Raw genomic sequence first — 20,888 nt, 5'->3', positions numbered from 1 at the left:
AGACAGGATGTTTTGTATCAGTCTCAGCCTGTCCATAGTGATGTTATCGGCTAGAAATGCCTGGGGCACTCAGCAGGGCCCATACTACTTGTGGGAGCCCCACAGACATTTCGCCAACCAGGGCCAGTGTCCTGGCTGGACTGGCCCTTGTGGTTCTTATTATGATTGCAAGACGCACCTCAGCAACAGCCATAAGGGAAATTTGAAAAAAACAAAGCTTATTTACTCACCAGTCCTGGAGAGTACACAGCATGCCTGGGCCACACAGTGAAGCTGCGGGTAGAGAGACAGAGTGAGCATGCACAAGCAAGTGAGCACGCACAGTCCTGGGTTCTGCCTTTATTGGGATCTAGTGTGGGGTGCTCAGGGTTTCACAGGTTCACTCTTTATTGGTAAATTTAAAATCTAAGAGTGGGGGGCTTCCCTGGTGGCGCAGTGGTTGAGAGTCCGCCTGCCAATACAGGGGACGCGGGCTCGTGCCTGGGTCCGGGAAGATCCCACATGCCGCGGAGCGGCTTGGCCCGTGAGCCATGGCCGCTGAGCCTGCGCGTCCGGAGCCTGTGCTCCGCAACGGGAGAGGCCACAACAGTGAGAGGCCCGCGTACCGCAAAAAAAAAAAAAAAAAAAAAAAGCGGTCAGTCAACCAGAGCTTTCTAAAAAGGGGAACTCTGGGACTTCCCTGCTGGCAGTGGTTAAGAATCTGCCTACCAATGCAGGGGACACGGGTTCGGCCCCTCCAGGAAGGTCCCACACGCCGCGGAGCAACTAAGGCCGTGCGCCAGAGCTACGGAGCCTGCGCTCTAGAGCCCACGAGCCACAGCTACTGCGCCTGCGTGCCTAGAGCCTGTTCTCCGCAACGAGAAGCCACTGCAATGAGAAGCCCGCACACCGCAACTAGAGAAAGCCCGCGCAGCAACGAAGACCCAACACCCAAAAATAAATAAATAAATTTATAAAAGATAAATAAATAAAAAGGGGAACTGGGGCAGCCTGGCTCTTCACCTAGTTGTGTAGCTGGCAATGTGTTTATTCGGGATGGATGACTTTGAAGTGGATGGCTCAACAATCGAGAGCTTAATGTCAGGCACATATATTACAATCAAGAAAGCTCATTGTCAGGTGCTTACACTACACAGAATAAGCTTTACACTGTTGGTTGTGATTGGTAGGGAAATGGGACGGTTATACAAGTATTCACTTTTCAATTTTCTATTAAACTATGCATTTGTTTATGGATTTTTCTATAACTGCATTACATTTCACAATCAAGTTGATTTAAAAATAAGGACAATACTTTCACTTTCTTCCCAAGTGATACAAGGAGTTTAATGAACTTTAATTTATCCCTTTCCCAACTTATAAATTATTATTGCCATGTATTTAATTCTATATATAAATCCACTAGACATTATTAATATTTTAACACAGTCAGTGTGCATCTACCTATTTGCTTACTATTTTTTGCTCTTACTCCCTTCTTTCACCTGGACCTTCCATCTGGAATCTTTTTTCTTTTTGTTCTGGAGAGGTGTACATGTAGTCTTAATGTTCTGGCACTTTCTAGTTCTTGACCAGATGTTTACATTTTGATCATTTATTACAGTGTACATGTATGTTTCCTGTTTTCTATATGCAATATAGTAATATAGTAATAAAATCAGAGAAGGTAAAAAATAATAACCTTAGATTTTATTTCAAATATTTTTTGGATATGCTAGTTTAACTCTCATCCCATTGTTGGCTGAATATAACATACATATTTTTCTGTTGTCTCCCTCCCCAGTATGTATTTTGTAACAATGAAATATTTCTTTACTAAATTATGATGCTTTCCTTAGACACCACAATATCCAAAGAGATGGAATTGATTGAGTCAGTGTGATATATTTTTGAGGGTCATGGATTTGGAACCTGAACTTTTACGTTCAGATCTGGGCATTACCATTTTCGTAGCTGTCTCAATTTACGAAAATTCTTTAACCTATCTGAATTTCAAATAGCTCATCTTTAAAATGGAGTAAATAGTACCATTTGTGCCCATTCCATTTGTGTGTTGAGAAGTACTAATGAAACAAAATATGTGAATCTGCTTTATAAAATGGTTAAGTAACATGACTTTAAACTAGTATTATTTATGTGTATATGGAGAAGAAAAAATGGAAATTAAATGTTTTGTGTAAACCGGAGATGAGGACATATTTAGGTATGTGGAAAAAAAAATCGTGGTATAATGGACACAGTAGGATTTTTTGAGTCAGATATAATAAATTGTAATAATTTATGTTCCTGCTCCACTGCCTGCTAGCTCTAGAATGTCTTGCAAATTAACTTTTCTTTTTTCAAATTTAACTTATTTATTTTTGGCTGTGTTGGGTCTTCGTTGCTGCGCACGGGCTTTCTCTAGTTGCAGCAAGCGGGAGCTACTCTTCATTGCGGTGCATGGGCTTCTCATTGCGGTGGCTTCTCTTGTTGCCAAGCACGGGCCCTAGGCACGCGGGCTTCAGTAGTTGTGGCACGTGGACTCAGTAGCTGTGGCTCATGGGCTCTGGAGCTCACGCTCAGTGGTTGTGGCATACGGGCTTAGTTGCTCCGTGGCATGTGGGACCTTCCCGGGCCAGGGCTCAAACCTGTGTCCCCTGCATTGGCAGGTGGATTCTTAACCACTGAACCACCAGGGAAGCCTGCAAATTAACTTTTCTGAGTCTCAATTTCCTCATCTGTAAAAAGGAATAATAATGCTTCATCAATACCTCATTTACTGTGAAGATCCAATAGGATATTATGTCTATAGCATCTGGGGTGTAGTAATTGCACCCTCAATGTTAGTCTCTACAATGAAAATACAGTTTCTTTTTAAAAAAAAGAATAGAATGCAATTATGGTATTGATAGAAAATGGTCTGTTCAGATAGGATTCTGCCCTGGAAGTGAGAATGAACTGATAAGACTAATTTCAAAATTATACAACTGTAGACTCCAGGAGTCCTTGGGCATTTTTTTGGGGGGTCTTTTTTTTTTTTTACATCTTTATTAGAGTATAATTGCTTTATAATGGTGTGTTAGTTTCTGCTTTATAACAAAGTGAATCAGTTATACATATACATATGTTCCCATATCTCTTCCCTCTTGCGTCTCCCTCCCTCCCACCCTCCCTATCCCACCCCTGTAGGTGGTCACAAAGCACCGAGCTGATCTCCCTGTGCTATGCGGCTGCCTTGGGCATTTCTAAAACTGTCCTTTGGGTATACTTGTGGCCTTTTTTGAAATGTGACTAATCAGCTTGGTCCAAGGTTTCTTTCCTCTGGTGTTCTCTGGCTCCTCCTGACTAGACAGGAGACATTCTTGGCCAGGGAGTCAGCCTCTTCTACAGAGGAGGCAGCGGGTAGTATAACATCTTTCCGGTTTCACCACGGATTGGGCCAGAATCCTTTCTTCACTCCCAGACACAATACTCTACTGTGGCAATACAAGAAGATGCCAATGGCCTGTAATGACTAAAGAGATGATAAAGGAACATCATGGTCCTAAATTCATATGCTAACCCTGAGTAAATGCAAACCACTATCTTTCAGTTTCCCCACTTCAATGAAATGTTGAACTTTTATACATGGTTCAATCATAGAGAATGTAATATTAATATGATAATCCTATAACATTGCTTATCAGACTTGAATGGGCACATGAATCCTCTGACAATCTTGTAAAACTGCAGATTTTGATTTGGCAGCTCTGGGGTGCTGTGGTCTTGAATGTTTGTGTCCCTTCAAAATTCATATGTTGAAAACGAATCCCCAAGGTGATGGTATTAGGAGTTGGGGTCTTTTAGGGAAGTGGGCTGAAATGGTGGTGTGAACAAATAACAAATATTACATCAGAAAATTTTTACCTTGAGGACACTCTGTTCTCAGGAGGGCTGTGGGCTGGCTCAGGCTGGGGTGGGTCAAATGTCAGGAGCCTGGGAAAAGGAAAGATGCTTCACCTAAGTTTAATTAGCAAGCATTTGATTCCTACTGATCAGTGGGAAGAAGATGTTCAGCTAACCATTTACGAGATAAAAAGTAGGAATTTGGAAGGCCTGTGTCTGACTTTGTCTTAGGTAAATAAAGGAAGCATCTGTGAGTCTTATCTAAGTCATATGCGGAAGGATGTTTCTTTGTAGTAAACCATTTTCTGAACACTTAGCCTGAACATTTCTGAACATTTAGCCTTCATTTGCTGAAATGCGACACTGAAGTCATAGTCTTGCTGTTAATAGTTAGGCTGTGTTTGCTCTTTAGTTATAGTTTATTCATGTCCCAGTTAAACCCTGGCTGGTTTCTGATAGTGAGGATAAAAGGAAATAGCAAATTCACCAATTGAGATTCTCTTTACCTTTCTGTTCCCAAGGCTAACTAACTACTAAACTGACAGCCTCAGTCCTGATGCCATTACCTAGGATGATCCTTACACTCAAAGGGAAAAGCAACACCAGATCCATGATTCGAACTGCAGAATTGTATGTTTACTTTTATTCACTGTGGGATGTGATTGAGGTACAATATAACAAAAACTGGTGTTTGGTTGTCATTCTTTTACAGACAAGTGCCCAGGGAATCTTGTAGAAGATCTTGTTCAGAGATGTAGACAGACCAGCAGACATTGGGACTTGGGGAGAACTCTCAGCAGGTGCCGGACACCAGCCATAAACTTGGGTTTCTGGTCAGGACACCAGTACTTAGTAAAGGAAATAGCAAGAGTACATATGGCCCCAAATCCTAAGGGGGGGCCCTCAATATTTGTAGGCAATTATTATGGGAAGGTTGGAACAAGGATTAAGACAAAAGCCCAGGCGGCAGCAGGACAGTTAACTCAATCTGAGCCCTGGTGTGTTAAACTTTGTTTTCCCCTAGGAGAAAGCAAAATGAATCTACTTTCATTATTCTTTCAGCCTTGGAGCAGTTGTCAAAAGGTGGAAGAGAGAAGTAATGAAAGTACTAATCTTACTAGCCAGAATCAACATTGGCTTTGTACTTATCGTTCATTGTAGAAGGAATAATCTCTGTATTTGTTTAGAGACGAATGTGTTAAGAGTCACAAATTTATTTTCACAAAGAGTTTCAAAAGGAAAAAAAATTAGATTAAAAAGCTTTCTGGGGATTCCCTGGTGGCGCAGTAGTTAAGAGTCCGCCTGCCAATGCAGGGGACACGGGTTTGAGCCCTGGTTTGGGAAGATCCCACATGCTGCAGAGCAACTGGGCTCATGTGCCACAGCTACTGAGCCTGTGCTCTGGAGCCCGTGTGCTGCAACTACTGAAGCCCACGCACCTAGAGCCTGTGCTCCACAACGAGAGGCCACCGCAATGAGAAGCCCGTGCACTGCAATGAGGAGTGGCCCCCGCTCACCGCAGCTAGAGAGAGCCTGTGCAGCAACGAAGACCCAATGCAGCCCAATAAATAAATAAATAAAAATAATTTTTAAAAAAAGCTTTCTGATGGACAAGTAAATCGATTCCACAATATAGTGGGTGCATTACAACATTTAGCAAGGATGGGCATAGACACTGAACTAAACATCAGAAGGCTAGTGTGTACTTTAAATGTTGGTGAGTAAATTCAGTTTCCTATAGTAAACACTCTAACAGATAAGATTTTCTATAAAAAAGCATGTACAACAAGCCCTAAGTAATTATAGTCTTGAGGTTAAGGATTACATTGCACCGAAGATAAAAATAAAACTCTGAGAATGCAAACAGAATGTTACTAGAGAATTTCTTCCATTTGTAACAAACTTGCCCCCAAATCAATTTTACAATGGCAGGATAAAGAATATGTATAGATTTAGTTAAATCAGTACATGGCTAATGCTCTTTATACCTTGCACTTTTATGGTAATTGATCCGTAAATATTTTTCAACCTTCTCTATTATCTTTTCAATAAAGATTAGTGAAGAGCCCTGTATCCTGGATACTCAAAAGCACTTGTGTCAAAAACAGTTATCCCTCCTAAAGTTTTCTCATTAAGTATTATTAAAATATCTAGTTTATGGTTTTATTTTAGCCAAAGTGAATCACAATGTTTGGTGCTTAAATATGTCTAATTCCACATTATATTCTAGGTATATAGAGTATTATCTTATTTCATCTTCCCTAAACCTTATGAGATAGATATTCTTCATTCCCTTTTATAGGTAAGGACACTGAGGATTAAAGAGGAGTTGCTTGGCTAGCACGTGCCAGAGCAGGGATTGGAACCCAGACACCCTGCCTCCGAAGTCCTTCCTCTGAGATGTAGCAGAGGGTGGCCCAAGACACCATGAAGCCCAATGGAGACGGAAACCCAGCTTGCAAAAGTGCATGCATTGTACAGTGCTCCCCACAGAGTATGGTCTCAGTAGATACTTGTTAAATAACATAGCAATGCCTCCTATGTGCATTCAGCCAAATTCAGCTCTAGCAGACTTCTGGATTATCTGCTGAATGTCTGATTTTATAGATGAAATTGTTCCCAGTGCTTTTGTGAGTTGACTTACGAACTGTAGGGAACTGATGGCACCACATCTTTGAGTAATTTGCTTCTTTTTTTGCAGGGCTATATCTAGGCTGATTTTCCACAGCAAAATTCCCAAGGAAAAAACATACCACATATGACTTGTTTGGATTACATGAATCCTTGGTGATTGAGATGATTTATAAGCACCCTTTAATGATACTGCTCTTTCCAGGTTAGTAATGAGGTTCCTTTACTTTAGAATCACTATGTTGCTGACAAACTTCCCTATATCATTTCTGTACATTATATCCCATTTTAATTGAATGTCCCATTTTAATTGAATTTTAATATAATATCAGAGTAATGTTTATGTCAAGATGTAATGATATTCCATTTAAGAATGTAACTCTTTCATTTATTTAAGGAGAAAGATGACAATTTGAGGACGACATTTGAATTATACTCTAATTTATGTCTTTAGAAGTTAATAGCTTAAAGTCTATGCAGAAAATGAGTTCTATCCATTGGAAGAACAGGAGTACTAAGTGATTTTTGAGGGCCCTTCTGAACTTCTATTTTATGATTATATTTAAAAAAGAAACTTATATAGGGGTCCTGACAATAGACCTGGGGAAGAAATATGAGGCTGGGAGTCTGGAAACTGATATTCTAATCACAAGATTTTTACAATAACTGAGGAAGCTGAGGAAGTTATAGCATCATTTAACTTCACTTTCCTATATTCAATATTAGGAGACTGAAGTAAAGCATCTCTAAGATGACATTCAGCTATAAAATTGTACAACTTTAAAACATTTGGATCTCATTTCATTCAGATGGTTTTAGATCACTTTACTCCTGAGTTAATGATTTTCAATTTCCATGTCAATAGTGTAAAGGAAACACAGCAATAAATAACACTTTTTTCCCCTCAATTTTATGTACCTACACACCTGTTCTGTGAATAGAATTACAGTCTATATTTACAAAGACATAAAAAGTAGGTGACCAATAGTATATAAAATGTGTTTATACAAAAAATTAACTCATAATGAATGCAACCTGGGAGGTATGTAAAATATTTAGACATAAATACCAATAGTCTGGGTGAAAGAAAGCATCTGATATAGATATGAAGAATACCCTCCCTTGCTCCTAAAAGAAAATACACATATATTGTGGGTTTCCATCAATATTATTGGAAGTGTAACAAAAGATTTGAATAAGTGTCTCAAATAATACCTAGCACAAACCATTTGATATTATGACAGAGATAAAGCAGTTTCAATTTCTGAGAAATCTCACAGAATACATACATCTATGAATGTCAATTTTCAGAATGTTTCCCCAGTATCTTGCCATCATGACCCAATGGCGTTTCCAGGATCTCCTTTGTTCACCTGGAGGGCAATCCAGGCTACCCTGGCATTGACAGCACCATGTGAACACCGTTATGAGATGGTCAACAGCACTTTCTTGTCTTGAGACTAAGTATAGCATTCTTTGAATGTGGTCTCAACATGAACTTTTGTATGTCTCACTTAACCCCATCAGGGACTAAGATTAGACTCTGGCTATAGCTATACATTATTAAGAATAAGGTTTCACAAAAATAATCAACTAATTTGTTTTGCTGATGCTGACTGGATTAACCACAGTTCTCCCTACTCCCTTCTGTATGGAAAACCCTGCCTCCCATCTTGTTTGGCAAATTCCTATTTACTGTTCCATGCAAGATCAAATGCTACCTCTTACAGGAAGTTTCCCAAATTCCCTCAGGATCAATTGTCTTCTTTCCTATCATCTCATAGCATGTTGCACACAGCTCCCTCAGAGCACTCACATGCTGCACTATGGTTAGTCTTTTATTTATATAGCTTCTCACTGCTCAGAATTTGATCAAGGAATGGTCCATCCAAACATACTTCTGGAGAGTGCCAAGGTATGAGGGCATGATAAAATACTACTGTAAAAAATAGAATTGGCTTGCTACTTAATTCAGGCTTGCCCAAAACTACCTGCACAAATGCTGGGATATAAACAGTGTACTGCAGTCCAGAGTGGAAATTACAAATGAAAAGAGGAAAGAAATAAGTGAAAAAAGTAAGGAGGGAGGTGGGAGAATGGTAGGGAGAGAGAAAAGGAAGAAAGGAAGGAAGGAAGGAAAAAAGAAGGAAGGGAGGGAGAGAGGGAAGAGAAACCTTTGTCAGTTTGTAATTCTTATATTTAGTGTCATTCACATGTGACTTCATGGTGTAGCTTCATGACATTTTACCAGCCCTGATATTAGTTAGCTACTAGTTGAGTGCAGTCAATAGCTGCAGCCACTGAAATTCTGAAATCAAGTAATGCGAAATTAAAATTCTTTTTTTTGAGGGGGGGAAATGAATGATTTATTTTACCTTATTCGAAGTATTTTAATGTGTTTTTAAGGTGTCTAGTTCAGAAAACTGAAAAATAGAAATAAAAATGGAGAATTAGATATCAGAAAACCTATGTAAAACTTAGAAATATATTGCCAAATGGAAAATAAGGAAAAAAAAGTTTTAAGCATACTTTGTTCAAGACTTTGCAACTATCTCCATGTAAGATGATTTTATCCTTGGCAAAAATAACTAATGCCATCCAGTTGTAAGTGTCAGGAATAAGAGATAATTCCAAATTAAAAAAAAAATGTGTGCATGCAGTATAAAATCTCTCATTTTAAAAACTTTAAATAAATATGAGAATAAAAGCTTGTAGCCAAAAACTTGGCTTGACCCATTTCTTTTTTTTTTTTTTTTTTTTTTTTTATTTATTTATTTATTTATTTTAATTTTTTGCCTTATAACAAATTTAATCAGTTATACATATACATATGTTTCCATATCCCCTCCCTTTTGCGTCTCCCTCCCACCCTCCCTATCCCACCCCTCCAGGCGGTCACAAAGCACCGAGCTGATCTCCCTGTGCTATGCGGCTGCTTCCCACTAGCTATCTACCTTACGTTTGGTAGTGTATATATGTCCATGCCGCTCTTTCACTTTGGGCTTGACCCATTTCTAATGAAATGATGTTAATATTTGAAGTCTACACGGTGCCCATTTTTCTCAAGCCTGCTCTGCTCTTGCTAGAGTGGGACATACTTTATTTCTTTTTGACCTCAGACCCAAAAAAGGTAAATGTTTGATAAATGAGTGAATAAATTGTCATTGTCTTAACTTTTCTCATTTCAAAGACAAGGCCAAGACTCATTACTTCATTGCCAATATTACTGTCATCATCATCAGCTTCAAATTAATTAGATCCAGTCTTCTGCAGATAAATGATTGTGGTTGCTGACATAGTGAAATTTGCGGAGCATTGTGAAAGCCCTTTCCATCAAAAATAACTCCTTGATTCTACATTAGCCAATTTAAAAGGTGATATTTCCTTTAAAATTGCTTTGTATGGGTCTGGAAATGCTTTCAGTCCTAGAAGGCTAGTGACCTGTTCTTTTTGATGAGTACGCCTCTGCAGAGAAGTTCCATATTCCATAGATTCAATGGGGCATGGAATTGGTATGGCATAAATGCCATTATTATAACAGGTCAGAAAAACTAAAAAGAAAAGTATGATTTTTGAATCATACATTCAGGTTAAGTAAAACACTTTATGAAGCTGCAAGCATTGATTTGTATAAGAGAAGTAGAGATATTTCAAAGTAATCCTATCATCCATCCTCCCCTGTAAAGTTAGTCCTTTCTGTGTCATTGTCACATGGATCATTTTGCCATTCTACTTATTAGCCTAAGCGGAGTCTTCTCCCACTTCACTTGCAATGACTTCTGGGTTAACTTTCACATTTTCTGGCTTCATGTTATATCCCAAACACATTGAGACAAGGGTCATGCAGCATTTTTATCAGTGTTTCCTGTATGATATGTGCATTTTTCTGGCAGACCTGATCATGAGGATTTGGGAGGCAATCTGATAACTCCTCTGATTAATGATGTCGCCCCAGGTTTCATTCATTTCTTATAATATGACATCCTTCTTTGATGCGAATTTTGACCTGTACAACGAATTACTCTGCCTTCCTTTCCTGAGGTGGGCTGCTCCCTTTCTGCAAACAAACTCCCAGATGTTGGCTTTGTTGCCAGCTATTGCTGATGTTAATACCATAATCACTGGAGATGTCTGCGAGATTTAAGTTCAACAATGGGCAGCAGTGCCACTATCCAGTGGAAAGAAAGTGGTACCTATTAGAGAACAAAGAGAATTTCTCACCCAAAAGGCAAACACTGATGTTAACCTCTGCCAGTAGAGTATGCATGTTGTGATTTATCGGTTTGTGAAAAGGTAGTAACTTATTTCATCACATCAGATTTCAGTATTGGAATCTGGTTTAAGATTACAGCTTGTTGGCTTCGTGGCAGCAATTCGGCACACAGATGGGGCCAAGGGGAGTCTCGCAAAGTTAAAATGTCTAAACAAATTACTTGGACCTCTCAGGTGGCTGGGTGTGATGTCAGGAATCTTAACAATGAAGGGCATTCCAAACAAAGCATTCACAATTTTGTATCTTAACTAAGAGCTGAAGTGGAAGTAGAAGCACTAGTACAGGGACCGAGGAGTTAGGGGACCACTTCTTTCCCATTGCAGCTTCTGATGGACATCATTACTGATGTTCTGCCATCACTGAAGTGGCAATGGCATGGTTATGGGGCCTGGGTTACATTTTAGTTGCATCACTCCTGTAACAATGAAGAGGTCATTTCCACGTCTTAGCACCTCAAATTCATGCTCTGTATAATATGACCTACAAGCCCTGCCTTTTTATTGATACACGAGTATTGTGAAGAGTAAATGGAGTAATTATGCAAATACATTTTAGAAGCACTAAAATGGTATTAAAATATAGTTTATTATTAGCCATTCACACATTCCTCACCCATGCAATATTTACTGAGCATCCACCATGCACCTCTGGACCTTCCCTTTTGTCTCTCAGGTCGCTGACAATCCCTCCTTCCTCCCTGGCCCTACCCATACCCACCACCTATGTCCTGATTATCTCTGACTCATCCTTCAAGACTTTGGTTAAATAGTACATTTGCTTTTCCTATCCACTCATGCCCCTCTCCAGACAGTTGATTATTCCCTCTTTAGTGCTAATGCTCTACCAAGTGTGCACCTAGGATTTTATGCTTTATTATAATTGGTTTTGGTCCCTCTTGTATTTGTAAGGTCTTTGCTCTCGAAGACTGTAACATGTTCATGTTTGTATTTTCAATCCTGAGCAGAGGGTGCTGGGAGACTGGGGATGTTTGATGGAGGAACAGTGGGAGAAGAGGCTTGTAGGTATGGTCCAGACTATTTCATTATTTCAGGTTTAATGAATGAATTTTGGGCATGGCAGGGGAGGCCTAATCCTATGTTTTGTGCATTTCTGCCTGTCCACACTGTCTAACCAACTAGCCACATGGGCCACCAGAGCCCTGATTACAAGGACTTGGGAAATTTCTTGGAGATCATCTTTTTAAAGGAAGCCTTAATCAAGCAGGCAGCTAAACCTTCATCTGTTGACAGAGGAATAATTCTAATTCCAGTGTAGGATGATATTCAGATGTGTCTAATGAGCAGCCCTTTATGAAATCATGTCTGAGCTTGAGGGGGAAAAAATGTGAATACACACTCAAAGAGCTAATTTCACTAAAACCTCTTTATGAAATGAAAGCAAAACGCAGTGGGCCTTTACACTCCCCAACTTGCACTCCTCCTACCCCACTAACCCATGTATGACAGAGAAGGGAAGAGGAATGATCCCTACATTCTTCACAGAGTAGAGATTTGGCACCTCAGGGGTTATAAAACATCAGCAGTGATAACCAGCAGAAGCATCGTGGGCACTGATCATAGCCACAGTGCCCAGAAGAAGGGCAAAAATACCAAGCAGTGGAGGCAGGAATCAGGCAGCAGCAGTGCTCACCCCAGCCTCTGCAGGGGCCTCACCTGAGGGCAGGTGAGACAGGATGATAGTCAGGTGGCCAGGGATCCTTTTCCTAAGCAGCCACCTGTTGGCTTTCAAACTTCCCCTTCCTCTTCTGTTTTCCCCAGGCAACACTGCTCCCCATCCCAAGGATCACTTTCACTCCACAACTGAGTGACATCTTTCATCCTTCAAGGCTGTCATTTAAATTCCTTTTAGCTTGATTCCTCCACCTGCCAAGAAGACACTCTCAGCCACTTTAGTGGCCCTGAAACCCCTTACAAATCTCTCCTCTTTCTAAATACTAGTGACGCATTTTCTAGAAGGGAAATATATAAAGGATATCTGAGAAGTATTCATATGCCTCAGAGAAAGCAGATTTTTACAATATATACAAGCAATATGCCCCTTTTAAGGGATACGTAGGTGAATTCTTTCATTTGGATAAAACAATAAATATTGTTGTCAACACTTGCTTAGAGCCCTCACTGAGTTTCATGTCTCTGCATTGTTCTGTTCTTCCTGTGCTTTGCTGGTCTTTCTTTACATGAAGAGGGAATACCGATTAATTCAGTTTGAACAGGGATAGAGTTTATAAGCAAAGGGGAGCACAGCTCAAATACTTTAAGAGCTTCTCACTTGTAAAAAAGGAAAAGGAATACAACTTTTATCTCTAATTTATGGCAATTTTGCACACTTATCTTTCAATTCTGTCTTCCGTATCAATTATAGATTATATGCTGTAAGAATTCATATAAAACTCCTGGAAAACTTATAGACAAATTCTTGTTTGTGTCTAAATTAATTTGGGGGGATCTATTTGTGGTCAGTTCAGTTAATTGGAACAATTGCTCTGTGATCATAATTGAGAGACAAGTATATCATATTAACTCCTTATGGTAGAAGTGTCCATTTTGAGCAAGTATTTGAATATGTAAAGAAAGTATATTTAGTGTAAGCTTTTTCATACTAGTAACATTGAAACAGCATAAGTACATTTAATCAATCCCATGAAGCAATTTGAAACTTTAGCTAGTTTTTTCTATTGGGTTAATGTATCTTTAGGACTTGATATAATTGGTTATGCATTAGAAAACTTTCTAATTGACTGTTTCTAGGTTATACAAACTTTTAGTATGGTACAAGTACATTTATCTTTGTCAATAACTCAAACACCAAAATACATATTTCTTCTGGGTAACTCTAGTATTTAAAAAAATCTAAAATTCTAACTTGTGCATATATTTTGTTCTTTCTCTTCTTTTCTTCCTCCAGATCCTTACACTTAAGCAAAAGCCTACTTTTTCTCATTTCACACTGTTCTTCCCAGAGAATTTCCATTTAGGAAACACTATTTCATTATTGAATATGACAATTTTAATATGCAGTTGTTTCTTTTTTCTGCATGGTCTCATCTTCTTAGATTCTATCATTATTCCAAATACAAGCATTACTTTGCTCCTGCTAAAATCCATGTTTGCAGTAAATGAATATCTTATATACAGCAAGTTTCAAATCATAACAGTGTCTTTGTAGTTCACTTCTTAAATGAATTAATTGGCAATGAGGAGCCCATATGTCTAATTACCTGATAAGACTAATTGGGCTAATTATCATTTCTATTTCCTGGGGGCAGAAAATTAGAGTCAGCTCCTAGACACATAGTTTTTGTTGAATCACTTGCATTTTCAGAAGTCTATGCATTGCCAATTTTTGCTAGCCAACCTCCTCCAAATTGTGGTATTGGTTTAATTCTTTAATGTTATTTTTTAAGCAGCTTTATTAAAGTATAGCTGACATACCACAGACCGCATATATTTAAACTGTACAATTTGCTAAGTTTTGACATGTATGTGTGAAAACATCACCACAATCAACATAAAGAACGCAGCCATCACCCCTAAAAGTTTCCTCTTTCCCTTCTGCAATCCCTCCCTCATTCCTCTCCTTACCCCATTCCTATTGCCAAGTAACCACTGCCCTATCAGTGTATATTAGCTTGTAATTCCTACCATATTATAATAAATGGAGTCATACAGTGGGCCATTTTTTTTTCTGGTTTCCTTCACTCATCATTATTATTTTGAGATTCATCCATGTTGTGACATGTACCAATAATCCATTCATTTTATTGTCAAGTAGTATTCCATTGTATAGATATATGACAATTTGTTTATTCTTTTATCTATTGATGGAGGTGATGGATATATTCTTTTTTATTGTGGTGATGGTTTCATGGGTGTCTGAATATAGCCAAACTCATCTAATTATATACATTAAGTATGTCCAGTTTTTTAAAATGTCAATTATAGGTCAATAAAGCTGTTAAAAAACAGCAGATGAGACTGGGTGTGGGATATATGAGAACTATCTTTTAAAAATAAATCTAAAACTATTATTGAAAAAAATCTATTCATTTTATTGATGAGTAGTATTCCATTGTATACATACATGACAATTTGGTTATTCCTCCACCTATTGATGGACCCTGCAATTGTTTCAATTTGGGGGCTATTATCAATAAAGCTGCTATAAACACTCATGTACAAGTGTTTATATGGATTTATACTTTTATTCCTTTTGGATAAATAACTGGGAGTGGAACAGATATGATAGCTGTTTAACTTTTAACTGCCAAACTGTTTTCCAAAGCGATTGTCATTCTTTTACACCTCCGCCAGTATACTTTAGAGTTGAAGTTCTTGCATATACTAACATTTGGTTTTACCAATTTTTAAATAAATATTTTAGCTATTATGATAGATGTGTAATGTTACATTGTTGTGGCTTTATTTTGCATTTCTAGAATGACTATGAAGATATACATCTTTCCTGTGCTTGTTTGTCCTCTGTATATCTTCTTTAGTCAGGTGTCTATGCAAATCTGTGCCCATTTTTTATTGGATTTTTTAATTTATTACCAATTACTTTTAAGACTTATTTATACATTGCAACACAAGCCCTTTGTCAGATGTGCAATTTGCAGATAATTTCTCCCAGTCTGTAGCTTGCATTTTCATCTCTTAATGAAATATTTCACAGAGCACAAATTTTTCATTTGGATGAAATTCAGTTTGTCAATTCGTTCTTTTGTGAATCATACCTCTGGTGCAATGTCTAAGAAATCTTTGCCTAACCCAAGATCACAATGTAGAAGTTTTGTAGTTTTCGGTTTTACATTCAGGCCTATGATGCATTTTGAGTTGTTTTTGTGTATGTACAGCACAAAGTGTTGATCAAATTCCATTTTTTTGGCACATGGATATCCATTTGTGCCAACACCCTATATTGAACAGATTTTTTTTTCTCCACTACATTAGCTTTATACCTCTATGATAAATCATTTTTCGGAATATATCTGAGCATAGTTTTGGAATCTCCATTCACTTCCATTGATCTGTCAAATTTTATGCCAATCCCACTCTATGTTGATTACTGTACTATATGTCAGTCTTGAATTCAGCTAGTGTGGTCAGAGAGTATACTTTCTGTTACCCGAATATTTGTGAATATACCAAGATTTGTTTTACAGCCCAGAATGTGGTCTACCAGGGTAAATACCCATTATACACTTGAAAAGAATGTGTAGTCTACTGTTGTTGAGTGGGGTGTTCTATAAATGACAGTGAAGTCAAATTTGTTGACAGTGCTGTATTTTCTGTATCTTTACTGATTTTCTGTCAAACTTGCTCTTTCAATTACTGAAAAGGTGGAAGTGAAAGCTCTATCATTTTTGGATTATCTAATTCTCCTTATAGTTGTATCAGTTCTTGTATCATGTATTTTCAAGTTCTGTTACTAGATGTATGAACATATAAGACTGTTACGTCACCTTGATAAATTGACTGCTTTATTATTGTGAAAGCACCATCTCTATCCCTGGTAACAGTCTTTGCTCTGATATTCTCTCTGGTATTTTTTTTAATATATAAATTTATTTATTTCTGGCTGTGTTGGGTCTTTGTTGCTGCGTGCAGGCTTTCTCTAGTTGCAGTGAGCGGGGGCTACTCTTCGTTGCGGCGCGCAGGCTTCTTACTGCGGTGGCTTCTCTTGTTGGGGAGCACGGGCTCTAGGGCATGCATGCTTCAATAGTTGTGGCACGTGGCCTCAGTTGTTGTGGCTCATGGGCTCTAGAGCACAGGCTCAGTAGTTGTGGTGCACGGGCTTAGTCGCTCTGCGGCATGTGGGATCTTCCCAGACCAGGGCTCGAACCTGTGTCCCCTGCATTGGAAGGCGGGTTCTTAACCACTGTGCCACCAGGGAAGCCCTCTCTCTGGTATTAATATCACCACTCCTATTTCCTTTTGACTAGTGCTACCATCATATAACTTTTTTCATCTTTTACTTTTAATCCATTTGTATCTTTAGAATTAAGTACATTTCTGGTAGGCAGCATGTACTTGCATCTTACCTTTTTATCCAAACTGACAATTTTTGTTTTTTTAACTTAGGTATTTAGACCATTTATATTTTTTCTATTTTTTAACATTTTTGAAATAATTACATACATTTTATTCAGTTTTTTCCAAATTGTTAAATATTGCAAAATTAGAGTACAATATCAAAAACAGGAAATTGACATTGGTAAAATATTTGTGTGTAATTCTACATCATTTTATGACATGTGTAGAATCGTATAACCACACCACAATCAAGATACAGAAGCATTTCATCATGGCAAAGACCTTCCTCATGATACCCCTTTACAGTTGCACCTGCCATTTCTATAATCTCTGTTATCAAAGCTCTATAATTTTGCCATTTTGAGAATGTTAGTAAATGGAATCTTACTGTATATGACCTTTGAGACTTGCTTTTTTCATTCAGAATAACACCCTTGAGATCCATCCAAGCTGTTGTGTATATCAAAGGTCTACTTCTTTTCATTGTTGAGCAGTATTTCATGGTGTGGATATACCAGTTTGCTTAACCATTCACCTATTGAGAGATATTTTGTCTCCTTTGAGTTTTTGAGTAATACAAATAAATCTGCTAGGAACAACATATACAGGTTTTTATGTAGACCATATGTTTTATTTATCTGTGATAGATGCCCAAGAGTATAATTGCTGGTTCTGTGAGTTGTATGTTTAGATTTTTTAAAGACACTGCCAAAAAAATTTTCAGAGTGGCTACGACATTTTACATCTCCACCAGCAATATATGAGACATCCTGTTTCTCTACGTTCTTGCTAGCATTTAGTATTGTCACTAAATTTTATTTTAGTTGTTCTATGTGTTATAACATCTCATCATGGATTTAATTTGCATTTCCCTGAGATGTAGTGATGTTGAATATCTTTTCATGTGCTATCAACTATATGTATATATTTTTCAGTGAAAAGAATCTTCATGTTTTTTGTCCATTTTATGACTAAATTTTTGCTTTGTTTTTAATGTTGAGTTTTGAGACTCTTTTACACACCCTAGATGTGTCTTTTGTCAGATATATGGTTTGCAAATATTTTCTTTCAACATGTAGCTTGTTTTTTCATCTTTTTGACCAGATTTTTAACAAAGCAAAAGTTTTTCATTTGTATGTAGTCCAATTTATCAATTTTATCTTTTAGAGATGATGATTTTGGTGTCAGGTCTAAGAATTGTTTTCCTAGTCATAGACCTTGAAGATTTCCTCCTATGATATTTTTTCTAAAAATGTTACAGTTTTGTGTTTTACATTTAAATTTGTGCTCCATTTGAGTCAATAGTTGAATAAAATGTGAGATTTAGATCAAGGTTCTTTTTATTTTATTTTTTTACCTATGTATATCCAGTTGCTCAAGCACTATTTGTTGAAAATACTGTATTTTTTTGATTGACTTGCTTTTGCACCTTTGTCAAAAATTAGCTGGTTACAAATGTGCGGGCTATTTCTGGGTTCTCTATTTTGCTCATCTATTGATCTATGTATCTATTCCAGGATATGGTCCAACTTGGTATGTATACCATGAGTGCTTGAAAAAATGTGTATTTTACTGTTACTGACTGAGGTTTTCTATAAATGTCAATTCGATCTTATTAGTTCATATATTGTTGAGTTAATATGTTGTTTAATTATTCTATATGCTTGCTGATTTTCTGTCTAGTTATTCAAACAATTGTTAAAATAAGGACATTGACATCTGCAACAAAATTGTGGATTTGTCTATTTATCCCATTTCTATCAGTTTTTGATTTACCTAGTTTGCAGCTTTTGTTTTCTTTTTGTTGTTTTGGTATATACACATTTAGGATTGATCTTTCTTCTTGGTGAATTTACTATTTTATTATTATGTAATGTTCTCTCTTTGCTGTAATTCTAACTTTTCTAATTCTAATATAGGAACTAGGAACTCCTGCTTTATTTGATTAACATGTGCCTAGCATATTTTTTACACCATTTCACCTTTAACCTTCCTATACTGTTATATCTTTAGTGAGTGTCTTACATACATAGTATATAGATGGTTCATGTTTTTAATCACTCTGCCAACTACTGTATTATTTGCTGCATTTAGACTTTCCACATTTGATACATTTGGACCAATTACTTAATGTAAGTATTAATATGTTAAGGCTTAAGGCTGCCATTTTATTTGTGCTTGTGTGTGAGTTTTGTTTATCCATTTTTCTTTTCTTTTTCTGTTTACTTTTTCTTGCCTCACTCTGGGATACTTGAACAATTTATGAAGTTAATTAGATTTATATATAGTATTTTTTAGTGTGTCTCATTATATAGACTTTTTACTGGTTTCTGGTAGATATTACATTTTATAGACATAATATCACAATCTATTGGTGTCAACATTTTACCAGCTAAAGTGAACTGTATAAACATCATCTCACCTCCCTTTACTTCCTTTTACCTTTTCTCATGTATAATTGTCTTAAATATTCACTCTAGTTTCATTCATAGCCAGTTAAGACATTATTATAATTTTGCTTGAACCATCAATCATAATTTTAAAAACTCAGAAAGAGAAGAAAAATCTATTGTTTTTACCTATAATTTGTATCTTTCTATTATTCTTCTGTCTTGATGTTGCAAGTTTTCATCTTTTAATTTCCTTTGTGTTTAGAGAACTTCCTTAGCCAGTATTTTAGGGTACTCTGCTTCAAAAAATTCTATTCATTTTCCTTAATCTAAAACTGTCCTAATTTTCTTTCATTTCTGTGTTTTCACTGGACATAGGATTTAGGGTTGACAGTTCTCTTTCAGCACTTGAAAAATGGTGTGTCACTTCTTTCTAGCCTCAGTGGTTTCTGGTAAGAAATCTGACATCATTATTTTTTTTCTGTAAAAAATATCTTTGGTATTTTGATAGGGGTTGCATTGAGTCTGTAGGTTATTTGGGGTAGTACTGTTATCTTAACAATATTGTCTTCCAATCCATGAACATGGGATGTGTCTCCTCCACTTAATTGTGTCTTGTGTAAGTTCTTTCATTAAAGCTTTATTGTCTTCAGCATATACATCTTTTACCTCCTTAATTAAGTTTATTCATAAGCATTTTATTCTTTTTGATGCTATTGCAAATGGAATTGTTTTCCTAATTTCCTTTTCAGACAGTTCATTTTTAATGTTTAGAGCAACTGATTTTTGAATCTTGATTTTGTATCCTTCATTGTTACTGAATTCTTTTATTAATTCTACCGTTTTTTTAATGGAATTTTTGGGGTTTTCTATGTATATGATCATGTCATCTGCAAACAGGGATAATCTTATTTCTTCCTTTCTGATTTGGATGCTTTTTTCCCCTTGTCCAATTGCTCTAGCTATGACTTCCAGTACCATGTTGAAAAGAAATAGCAAGAGTGGGCATCGTTGTCTTGTTCCTGATCTTCAAGGAAGTCAGTTTTTCACCATTGAGTGTGATGTTAGCCATGGGCTTTTCATAGACGGCCTTCATCATGTAGAGCTATTTTTTTTCTATTCTTCGTTTGTTGAGAGTTTTTATCCTGAAAGTGTGTTGAATTTTGTCAAATGCTTTTCTCTGCATCTATTAATATGATCATGTGATTTTTATCCCTTATCTTGTTGAGGTAGTGTATCACATTAATTGATTTTTGTATATTGGCATATCCTTGCATCCCAGGGATAAATCCCACTTGGTTGTGGTGTATGATCCTTTTATTGTGCTGTTGAATTCAATTTGCTAGTATTTTGGTGATGATTTTTGCGACTCCATTTATCAAGGATGTTGGCCTGCAGTTTTCTTTTCTTGGGGTGTTTTCATCTGGCTTCAGTATCAGGGTAATGCTGGTTTCATAAAATGAATTTGGAAATGTTCCCTCCTCTTCAATTTTTTGGAATAGTTCTAGAAAAATTGCTGTTAATTCTCCCTTAAATGTTTGGTAGAAGTCAACATGAGCTCGTACTTCAACATGAGTTCATACTTCATGTTGAAAGGGAAGTACTTTGAATCTTGTATTGTAGTGTCACTTTAGCTTGTCTCCTTGTTTAATAAATCACCATGTATCAATATATATT

At 37.1% G+C, this 20,888-nt stretch overlaps 1 protein-coding gene across 1 annotated transcript in view; it reads right to left on the bottom strand.

Moving 5' to 3' along the window:
- Nucleotides 1-218: 218 nt before the first annotated feature.
- LOC309796149 (uncharacterized protein) overlaps nucleotides 219-20,888 on the bottom strand; it is a gene marked incomplete at its 3' end in the record, with an annotated part of 551,894 nt that continues 531,224 nt past the window's right edge. The window contains exons 6-7 of the mRNA XM_082609206.1: nucleotides 3,886-3,954; nucleotides 219-273 (exon numbers count right to left, since the gene is read on the bottom strand). Of these exons, the coding sequence (XP_082465332.1) occupies nucleotides 219-273; nucleotides 3,886-3,954 (124 nt within the window). The remainder of the gene's footprint in view (nucleotides 274-3,885; nucleotides 3,955-20,888) is intronic.

Source organism: Mesoplodon mirus (assembly GCF_964341445.2).
Source record: "Mesoplodon mirus genome assembly, chromosome: X".
NCBI classification, from domain to species: Eukaryota; Metazoa; Chordata; class Mammalia; order Artiodactyla; family Ziphiidae; genus Mesoplodon; species Mesoplodon mirus.
The sequence above is the reverse complement of the archived record's forward strand: the minus strand, read 5'-3'. Positions and strand labels throughout refer to the sequence as shown.